The following is an 11,021-nucleotide window of genomic DNA, read 5'->3' as shown; positions in this document are numbered from 1 at the left end:
TGCTGCCTTGCATTCCAGCCTGCCTTGACTGTGGTCCTCAGACACCTAGTAGAAGGCTCATTTCAGCCGGGCACCGGTAGCTCACATCTGTAATCCTAGCTACTCAGGAGGCAGAGATCAGGAGGATCAAGGTTCAAAGCCAGCCTGGACAAATAGTTTGGGAGACCCTATCTCAAAAAAAAAAAAAAAAAAATCACAGAAAGGGTGGAGTGGCTCAAGGGATAGGCCCTGAATTCAAACCCCAGTACTGCAAAACGCCAAACAAATGAACAAACAAAAAGAGTCATAGACTCTTCTAGAGAGGATGTAGACTTTCTCTCTCCTTTGGTGAAGGAAGGAAAGCCCTTTCTCACCTTGGAGTAAACCAGGCTCCAGTAGCAAGCACTGGCGACTTTGAACCCGTGTTTGGGGGCTGCTGCCTAAAACACACAGCCTTCAGGAGCGCACCCTCTCTGTTTAGCAACAGAGGGCCCCGAGTTGATGACTGGGAGCGGAGGAGCCAGGGTCAAGGGCTGGGACTTCGCTCTGCATCTCGATTCCCCACCACCCACCGCTCCCCTTGGGGCCCTGTGGTCTGTGGTCTGAGTCCACCCGAAGGAAGGATGAGACCCAGTCTTAGCAGAGGCTGGGGACACCTCGGACAGCATCTGGCTGCCAAAGCCGGGGCTCCCCACACTTGCCCCAGCTGGTCCAGGGTGGTTCGCCTTCACCCTGCACTTCCTTCTTCTGGCAGCTACAGCCACAGCGTGAGCATACAGGAGCCTGGTTTTGGTGGTGGCAGGAGCTGTGGGCCCAGTTCCATCAGTCCCTAGCTCAGTGGTTGTCTCTGGTCATCAGTGACCTCATCTGTACCCGAGGTGTGGGGAGGACGAGCGGAGTGCTGCATGCAGAGGCATCAGCTGAGTTCTGACAGATGCCAGGTGTCATTGCTCTGGGAGAGATTTCATGTGTTATTTTAAATGTCCTTCCTTTGTTTAATCCTCCAACGACACACAGAGGACACGGTATGCAGTTCATCCTCCCCCCTCCCCCCTGCTTCTTTCCTTCCTCCTTTTAATTAATTAATTAATTAATTACTTTTTTGGTGGTGGTACTGGGGTTTGAACTCAGGGCCTACACCTTGAGCCACTCCACCAGCCCTTTTTTGTGCCAGATTTTTTGAGATAGGGTCTTGTGAACTATTTGCCTGGGGCTGGCTTAGATCCTCCCGATCTCTGCCTCCTGAGTAGCTAGGATTACAGCTGTGAGCTACTGGTGCTGGGCATCGTTAATCTTTTCTACTGTGGGGTTGAATCCACTGTTACCTCCAGGCAGTGTTTTCCCTTGTGTATATGCAAATAATTTCCTTCTGTTTTATTTGGGAGGGGGACGACAAAGTCATTTTTTAGCATATGTTAATTATGCAAGATAGTGAGTTTCATGATTACATTTTCATACGAACCTATAGAGAAACTTGATCATACTCTTCCCCTATTACCCTCTGTAGTATACTTTTTATTTTGAAAAATCTGATTCTGGTCCTTTTTATAACTCTGTTCTCTTTATAACATTGTCATGCTTTCCTTTACCCTTTTGGACACATGGTGTCTATTTCAATAGCTCTTGTCACACCCCTGTTGACTAGTTCCATTACCTGTGTTATTTCTGGGTCTGTTTCTACTGCATATTTTTTCTCTTCATCATGGGTCTTATTTTCTGCTTCTTTGGGCACACTGGATACCAGACATTGTGAATGTTACATTATTGAGCGTGGATTCGTGTGTGTGTGTGTGTTATATTCTTTTAATTATTTTCGAACTTTACTCAGATACACAGTTAATTAAAAATGTTCAATTTTTTTAAAAAATCCAAAGTCAGCAAACTATAGCCCATAGAACAAATCTACTCCCCCACTGTTTTTGTATGCCTCATGAGCTAAGAATGACTTTCACATTTTTGAATGGCTGAAAAATATCAAAAGGATTGTATGTTGTAGCACGTAAGAATTAAATAAAACCATTCCTATTTATAAATAAAATTTTATTGGGGCACAGCTACTTTCATTCCTTCCCAGCCCATCTGTGGCTATTTTGAGGCCACGATGGCAGAGTTGACTTGATGTCACAGACACCACAGGCAGAGCTGAGGGGTCTCACCATCTGGCCCTTCACAAACACTCTTGAGGTGGTCTTTGGGCTTTGCTAAGTGGCAGAAGAGCACCCTTTAGTGCAGGGCTCTCTTTGACCCACTCTACCTGGTGGCCTGTGAATTCCGAGGCTTTCCACCCTGGCGGGTGGGGCAGGGACTATGCTAGGCCTAAGTGAGCTTGTGTTTGTTCTGCTGACCCTCTGGTACTTCTTCCCCAGGCTCACACACTGGTGGTGACAATGACTCAGCTGGTCTCCCAGGGACCCTCAGCGCCTCCCCAGGGCACCCTCCCAGCAGCTTCCTCCTTTCCAGTCTCCACCTTGCAACTCTGTCAAGGGTCCAGGCAGTAAGTGATTGTGGGGTGCCCTTGGTTTGTGTCTGCTGTTGCCTGTTGACCTGAGGTTGAATGTCCCTGGATCATTGCTGTTAAAAGGCAGGCTGGCCAGTCCTGTACTACCAGAAGCAAACTAAGCCCTGTGCTTTATTTTATCTATCATCTCTCTCTCTATCTATCTATCCATCTATCATCTATCATTTATTTATTTTGTGCTGCCTGAGGATGGAACCCAGGACTTCATGCATGCTAGACAAGGGTTTTACCACTGGGCTACACCCCTACCCTCTAAAGCACAATATTTTAATGAGTGTAAATTTATCTTTGTAGCAACAGTAAGGTAATATGAAAATGTAAGTTTTGTTGCTGGTAATGTTGCAGGCGCTGCTAATTCCACACACATCACTGCAGGGAAGGCTAAATTCCAGCTACAGCTAAGACGTAATCTTTTCCCCATGGCAGTATGAACCCCGCCCCCCCAAATGCTGTCCACGGTGCCCTGGGGGGACAGCTGCCCCGTGGCCCTTGTGCGTGGGTCCTAACAGTAATTTCTCTCCTGGGTGTTAACAGACTCTTTAATCTGTCCTTTCACAGCACTTATTCCCAGTGGCCGTGTGGGATAGTCCTCGCACTCTTCCATGTCCTGCACAAAATAAGTCTCAGGTTTTTCCTTTGTGGGGGACAAACATCTCACTCTTTCGGCACACTGTCCGTGGTTCAGCATCTCAGCCTGTCTTTTGCAGTTTTCTGGACTGATCACCCTATGGCACCCTTGTGAGCTGAGGAGACAAGAGAGGCCTGCAAACCCAGCCCAGGCCTCACGTGGAGCCCCATGGCCGAGTCTTCTGACCTCAGGGTCACGGGGCCCATGCATTCCAGAAGCACACAGGCTCCTCACAGCGCCGCACTTCTGCTTGTCCTCTGTGACAAAGATGATCCTTGACTTGCTTAAACTCCCCCTTTGATGTTCCTTTCTTTAGGCATAAATGTGTGTGATCTTTTTTTTTTTTTTTGCAGTACTGGAGTTTGACCTCAGGGCCTTCACCTTGGACCACTCCACCAGCCCTTTTTTTGTGAAGGGGACTCATGAACTATTTGCCCAGGGTTGGCTTCGAACCCCGATCCTCCCGATTTCTGCCTCCTCAGTAGGTACAACTACCGGCGTGATCCACCAGCGCCTGGCTGAGCGTGTGTGATCTTGGTATGTTTGGGTCCTTCTGAGCTGGCCAGGATGTTAACTCCATTATGATTTAAAAATGACAGCAGCTGACTAGAAGTGTCAACTCTGACTAGTGATCAATGCTTGTAGAAGGAATATACAGTTGGCAGCTAAGGAAACAGACAGTGGTGACATTGAGTTCTTTATTGCTGTCAACCACCCTTAGGGGTTTTCCCACTAATTGCTTCTTTAATCCTGGATTTCCTGAGGCTCGAATACAATTCTTACTTCCGCACTAATCTTTAATTTGATAGGGGCTTGGTTACCAGCTGACTCTGGGCAACCAGTGGTGCTTGGGGCTTCACCAGACCAAAGGCAAGCTCTCCCTCCGTCTCCTAATGCCTCCGTCTGTGTCATTGACACACCGTAAGATCTACCGCTCTAAGTGCTGGGTTGCATGGCTTTCAGAGTTGTGTAAAACTTCGCCATAATAACTCCAACATAATAATGTTTTAGATCACTTCCTTCGCCCCAAAATAGTCCCCTGTGTCATTGCTTCCCCTTGCCACCCCCAGGCCAGGCCACCACTAATCTTTCTGTCTGTATAGAATTGTCTTTTCTGGTTATTTCCTACAAGTGGATTCATATCCTATATGACTTTTGTGACTGGCTTCTCTCCTCCAGCATAATGTGACCGTGTTACACAGATCACTAAAGGCTTCAGTCCCACTCACAGAACAGAGGGGCGGGTGGCTACCAGGGTCACGCGGTAGAAGTAACACGGACGGGTTGGTCAAGGACACACATTTTGAGTTTTAAGATCGACCCAGTGCACAGCATGGTGACTGTGGTTGATGCATTGGGCACTTGACAGTTGCTAAAGATCTTAAGTATCTTTACCATTTAACGTGCACACTCACACACACTCACCATACACAAACACAGGCTTTTGAAAAGTGCCTCATTCCTTTTCATGACCAGGTAGTATTCTATGATATAGATTCATCTCCTTTACTCACCAGCCAGTTGGGTGTCTGGTTTGTTTCTAGTTTTCTGGTATTACAAATCATGCCGTTACGAACATTCATACACAAGCCTTTGTGTGAACACGTTTTTACTTCTCTTGGGTAGATGATCAAGGAGTGGAGTTACTGGGTTATGTGGTTAAGTTTACATTTAACATATTTATTAATATGCAAACTATTTTTCAAAGTAGCTGTATCAATTTGTATTTCTGTCCTTCCCTCAGTTTTATCCACCTTCTTTTCTGAATAGTTCTCCCCCCTCCACAAGGTCTGATACAAGCTAGAAAGCCTGGTTTCCAAAACTATGGATTTCCACGCAGGAGGGGAAACCACACTGAGGATCCATGCCCTACCCCATCTCCCAAAAGGAAGCTTTCACAGATATTTTAGTAACTTGTTTTGAATCTTGTTACCTGACATACTAAAACCTAATTTTTGTTTGTTTTTTGAGACAGTCCAGGCTGGCTTCAAACTATGATCCTTCTGCTTTAGCCTCCTGAGTGCTGAGATTACAAGCATGCATCACCATGCCTGGCATAAAACATAATTTTTGCTTGCTCGACTCTTTGCCTACATTGCCTGTCTTCACAAGTTCATGTACCTCCCACAAGACCTGTTCATTGGAACCTGGTACAGAATCTTAGAGCTTTGAAAGAACCTTACAGAGCTGTCCAAATCTTTTAGTTTATATGGAAAATCTGAGGCCTGGAGCAGTGAGGTGACTGGCAAACGTGCCCTGTAGCCAGTAGGCTGAGGCTTAGCTCCCCTCCTGGAAGAAACCGCACTGTAACGGGGGTGGGGAGTATTGGAGAGACAGGAAGGGGGTCAGTCTGTGGTAGATTCCTGAATTCCAAGCCCAAACTTCAGGAAAGGAAGTTTTCGAGGTATGATGAGAAATTAACCAAACTAGTAGATTAGCACAATTCTAGTTTAATACTGGAGGGGCAAGATTGGAGTTAGAAGAGCGGTTGGAAGGCTGGCGCACAGTCAGTCTAAGTGCAAGGCAAGGAGGGAGGCAGGGCCCGGACTGAGGGGGTGGTGGAGTGTTGGCAGAAAGAAGCAGGGCAGAGAGAACCCCCCGTGTGCAGAGGCCTGGGGCCTGCAACAGTGGTCTCAGTAAGAGAGTGAGGGAGGTGGAGGGAGCGACCTCCTGCCAGTCAGGCTGCTGCACCCCTGCTGCTCTGTTCCAATATGGGCTTGAGCACACGCAAGCGTGTGACCTCGGGTGGAGGGCTTGGTGACTCAGCCTGGTTTCCTCATCTGTAAAATGGAGCAGTAACAGCTACGTCCGGGTCTCAGGGAGTATCAGTGTAGGGCATTTGGTACTCTGCCCAGCCATCAGTTGACCCTGCCTTGCTGGACCCCCTGTCCTGTGCTTTCCTCTCCCATCACGGGGGCTAGCTGGAAACAGCACTTCCAAAGGAACTGTTTCCAGCTGGATACTCCATGACTGAGGTTCTGTGTAAGGTGAGAGAAATTACGTTTTGGGGTTTGTGATAATGTTTTAAATTTACTGTATTGAAAATTTCTTAAAAGCTAACAGGTTTTAAAAATGCCATGTGTACACATTGGTCCATGTCTTGAATCAGTCATAGCCACAACGTCACACAGCTGCAATGTGTGGTTCTCAAATGCTGCTCCCGGGGCCACCATAGGCAGGCTGGGGCCGTCCTGGGAAAGGGGAGTGGGTACCCCGACTCTTTGACTACAACTGCCCCCTTTAAGCTCTCTTAAATACTGGAGTTTTTAGTAACAGAAATATGATTTGTCTCTCCCTCCTCCCTCTCTTCTTTTTATTTGTGGTCCTGGGGTTTGAACTCAGGGCTTGCTAGGCAGGCACTCTAACACTTGAGCCATTCCACCTCCCCCCACTTTTTTTTTGAGAGCCTCAACATGTTGCCTAGGCAACTCCTGGACTCAAGCCATCCTTCCATCTCAGTCTCCTGAGAGTTGGGATTATACATGTGTGCCACAACGCCTGGCCTGGCAAAATAGGATTTCATTTGAAGCAAAGGTTCTTTTTTTTTTTTTTTTTGAAAAACTTCTGTAACAGAAATTTTAATAAGAAGGCCACATTGATAATGACAACTTGCAAACCACCAATGATGAAAACAAACTTTTTGTAAAACTTCAAATTTTTTAATTGGCTAGACAAATTTATAAAAGTTTCTGAAAAATGAAGAAGAAAAAACCATCATAAGATACAAATACCATACCCTTTCCACAGTTGAATGGCATTATTTTGCATTTTTCTAACTAACAATAGTATAGATAGCAACATTCTAGAATAGTCTTTAGAAAGAATTGGGGAAATGCAAATCGATTCTCCGGCAAGCATTTCGTGCTTGTCCCTATCTGTTTAGGAAACAGTATTGCACAAAAGAACCACATTCCATGAAAAGTATGTTTGTTCTGGCTGAAACAGAATCATTTCCTGAGGAAAGCCTGATGAGATAAAGCACATTAGGAAATTCACAGTCACAGTCTGCAGGCGACTGAATGTCCAATGTCTACTGCTTCCTGAATTCCATGGAAGTGTTTGCAAAGTCACTTTTGCCACGTTGAGACTCCGCTGTTCAACTCAGATACGTGTTAATATTCCATGGCCTTTACTGCCAGGAGGTACCATACCATTACTCTCTGAATTTTAGTTAGACTTATTTTGAACGTACACTTGTGTATTTACAAAAGTGTTAGTTCTTAAGTGTGGGATTGAGAACAGAGCCCCTATGACCAGGCTGGCCACTTCTGAACTCTCCAACTTTTTCAGGTTACTTTACTTCTCCGTGCCTTGACTTCCTCAGCTGTAAAGTGGGAATGAGAACCGTGCCTCTCTCACCAGGCTGTGAAGACTGCAGGAGTCCATATCTGTATAAAGAGCTAGCACCTGGTGCACAGTAAGTGCTCACTAAATGTCAGCCACTGTTAGCCACTTGTTTTCCCAGTGCAGTTGTGGTATACTTCGTTTGGTTTAAATAAATAGTCTAGTTGATAAAAGGTTGCTTATGGGATGGGAGACAAAAGATTAGCACTCTTTACACAATCAGAGTGAAATGGAGTTGAAGATACTCAGGTGTTTTTTTTTCGACAGGGTCTTGCTATGTAGCCCAGACTGGCCTCAAATTCTCAATCCTCCTGCCTAGCCTCCCAAGTGCTGGGATTATAGGTGTGCACTGCCAGCTGTATACAATTCTCAATTTACAGACCCTGCTGGTCCCAGTCCACACTCTTGGGGCTGACAGCCTGAGACAGTGTCTCCTCTGTAAAGCACCTCTGCTTTACAGCTGAAGACTCTGAGGTCCAGCAGAAGAAGTGGCTTGCAGAGAGCACGCTGCAATGTGCACACAGCAGCCGGGTTGTGGTTGCTTCAGATGATACTGGAGACCCTTGGAGGGCTGCAGCAAAGTTTCCATTGTGGGCTTCAATCATCGTTGCTCTGGTAAGCCTGCTTCTGGAACATTCTACACCATTCAGAAAGACATGCCAAATAAAAGCATTTACAGATTCAGTACTGTCAATTATGTAAAGTAAATCTAGGAGCATAAATTCATTTTGCTTATAACCGAATGCTGTTATTTACTGTTTTTATAGAAAATGCTTCCCAATTGGGATGTTTCTGCTTTTTATTTTGTTCCAAATATCACTTGAAAGACATTCTTCAGTGAAAACAACTATAAAAATCATTCAAACGAATGAGAAATAGAGAAGCCTGCACCTTTGGAACAAGTTTTGCATCATGAGGCACACAGACAGGACACGCTGCGGATAATCGAAGTTTTATTTAAAAGTATAGAACACTTAAAAATAATGTAATGTGCTTGCATTTTTATGTGTAACTTAAAAAAAAATGCTTTTGACTATGCTTAAAACCATCAGATTTTACCCCAAAGTACGCTGTGCAGCCAGTCCCTAACTGCTTTACAAGCTTTGCTCTCACAGAGGACTGGGGCGGGAGGTAGGCTGCTGGTGTCCCTGCAGGCAGGTGGCTTTTTCCTACATGGTTTGACGGTATCTTTTCTTATTGTGGCTCTCAATCGCCCTTCTCAGTGCTTCATCCTGGACGAGGTCGGACATCCTCATATCTGTGTGACTACAGCCAATTTTAGGGCAACTGTGAGGGAAAAGAGCATCCAAGTCAGTCCACTTAACGGCAACGCCTTAAGCATAGACTTACTTCATGTTCAACAACACAAAAGTAAGTGTGAGAAATGAGACTTGTGTTCATTCATTGATTCACTGAGTGCCTGCCTGAGCACAGCCCAGTCCAGGGACTGGGGGACACAAGCAATTCACAAGCAGTGCCTACTTCCAGGAGAGACAGGTGGTCCGTAAGTAGCCAAATGAATGCTCCAAGTTTGGTTGTGATAAGGTTACAAAAGCAATGGAGATGGAGAGGGAGCACTGGGATGGAAGCATCTCTAACCTGAGCCAGGCAAGTCTCCCAAGGAGGTCTCCTGACTGGAGCCAAGAAGGGAGGGTGGAGACAGGTCTGTGAGTGGTCCAGGCTGCAGCAGCAAAATGTGCAGAAGCCAAGGAGGCCCAGCTGGGTGCAAGGGCTGGGTGGCTGAAGCAACCAGAGGTGAGGAGAAAACACTGGAGTCTTTTGAGATAAGTGAGGGAGGTCACTTGGTTTACATCTAGAAAACTACTCTGGCAGTTTAGTGGAGCACACAAGTGGTTGGGGTAGGAGTAGAGCAGAGAAAATAGTCTGGTGTCCCACAGAAGTCCAGGAGGGAATAAGGAAGTCTGCCAGGGGGTTGGCAGTAGTGACCAGCATCAGCACACACTTGAACATGGAGAACATGGGACATGCTGATGGAGTGCCAATGGAATGTGAAGGAAAGGGAAAAGGCAAACAGATGGCGGCTGTGGAACACTGAAGTCCTGCCTGGTCCATCCATGGCCCTCTGAACACCCACTAGACCTCCCAGTGGAGACTATGACAGGGTTGCCTGTGGCTGAAGAAATAAGAGGAAGTCATCCAGAAAGGGGCAGAATTCTAGGCCATGTCAGTTAGACATGGTCTCCTCTGAAGGCAGTGGACTAGATGGAGTAACCTGACTTCTCACTGTGAACCAGATTTGGTAGAGTTGAGCACCCAGCGTTTGGAGTCAAGCTGACCTTGTTCTGGATTCTCTCTCGATCACCTACTTGTTCACTGAGCCTACAGCAGTTCACTTCCTGTTTCACCTCTGTTCCCTCTCATTTAAAATGGGGAGAGAATCTCTATTCTACAAGGTGACAGGCAAGAGAGGGCAACACAGTGCTCCATCATGTACGTTCCCTTCACTGTCTCCTGGGACGATCTCCTGTCCTTGTTCACCATTCTTCTAGGAAATTTTAAAGTTTCTGGTCTCTGTCTTGTATATATCAGCCCTGTGTTAGATCTAAACATACAACTTCAAGTACAAATACATGGTTCCTGCTCACACTGAGCTTGGCCCTCTGATCTGAGAGCAGCTCTTCCAAAAGCACAAGAATGACTAAAAATAACAAATACAAGAGAAAAGATACAGACCAGAAAGAGAAGAAAGTTAATCCTGCAAGCTCTAATTTATACAGTCATAGGAAGTCCAACAATAAAACATGAAAGAGAAAGTTTTTCTTTGCCCTGATCTCTGGATCTCTATAGCAGAGAGGTATTTGTCAATGCATTGAATAATACATTTGACAATAATAATTAATTTGAAATGCTGAGCTATGCCCTTCACAATCAGGCATAAAAGTCATACTTGTAGAAAGGCAATTGCAGGACCAGGCTGATGTGGTCCAGATACGCACTATTTGAATGACTTGGCTTTGCATGAGGGTAAGTCTTGATGAAAGCTTTACACTAGTTTAAAAATCTGTAAATTTCCCCCTAGCCTGCCCCCCTGTACTCTGAAGTCTCAAAGTGAATTACTTCTCTAAGTATGAGAGTAAATGGCTGGGATTATGAAAAGTGAACAGTTTAAAGACTTTAAAAAAAGTGATTTTCATCCTTCATTTCCCATGATGTGGAAATTCAGCTCCAAGTGGGTCGCTGGGATGAGCCTCTACTTCTCATGGGCAGGCCCCCTCTCTCAACTTCAATATTCAGACAGTGAATAAGCTGTGGACAGGGAAGTGGAAAGTGAGGTGGGGAGGACTTCCTGATGACATCAGTGGCTTTAGTCAGTAAGTGAGGGCATTCTGAGAATGGCTGAGGGAATTAACCACATTCATGCCAATGGGATGGAACCCAGGGAGATCTGTGTCAGAAAAAGAGGTCTGAGCTCACACAAGAGATAGACTCTCAGGACAGTGGCATGAATCAGATAGCCCTCTCAGGGGAGCTGGACGGCCTCATGACAAAAACACAGGCTCAAGAATGAAAAAGGGGGCCCGGCAGAGTGGC

The 11,021-nt window shown here is 45.9% G+C and overlaps 1 protein-coding gene across 2 annotated transcripts in view; it reads right to left on the bottom strand.

Moving 5' to 3' along the window:
* Positions 1-8,409: 8,409 nt before the first annotated feature.
* Nsmce2 (NSE2 (MMS21) homolog, SMC5-SMC6 complex SUMO ligase) overlaps positions 8,410-11,021 on the bottom strand; it is a 236,172-nt gene continuing 233,560 nt past the window's right edge. For both annotated transcript variants that reach the window (XM_074069205.1, XM_020166394.2), the window contains one exon: positions 8,410-8,756. In XM_074069205.1, the coding sequence (XP_073925306.1) occupies positions 8,639-8,756 (118 nt within the window). In that variant the 3' untranslated portion in view covers positions 8,410-8,638. The remainder of the gene's footprint in view (positions 8,757-11,021) is intronic.

This window comes from Castor canadensis, chromosome 3, assembly GCF_047511655.1.
Source record: "Castor canadensis chromosome 3, mCasCan1.hap1v2, whole genome shotgun sequence".
Taxonomy (NCBI): Eukaryota; Metazoa; Chordata; class Mammalia; order Rodentia; family Castoridae; genus Castor; species Castor canadensis.
Note: the sequence above shows the minus strand (reverse complement) of the source record. Positions and strands in the feature narration are given on the sequence as shown.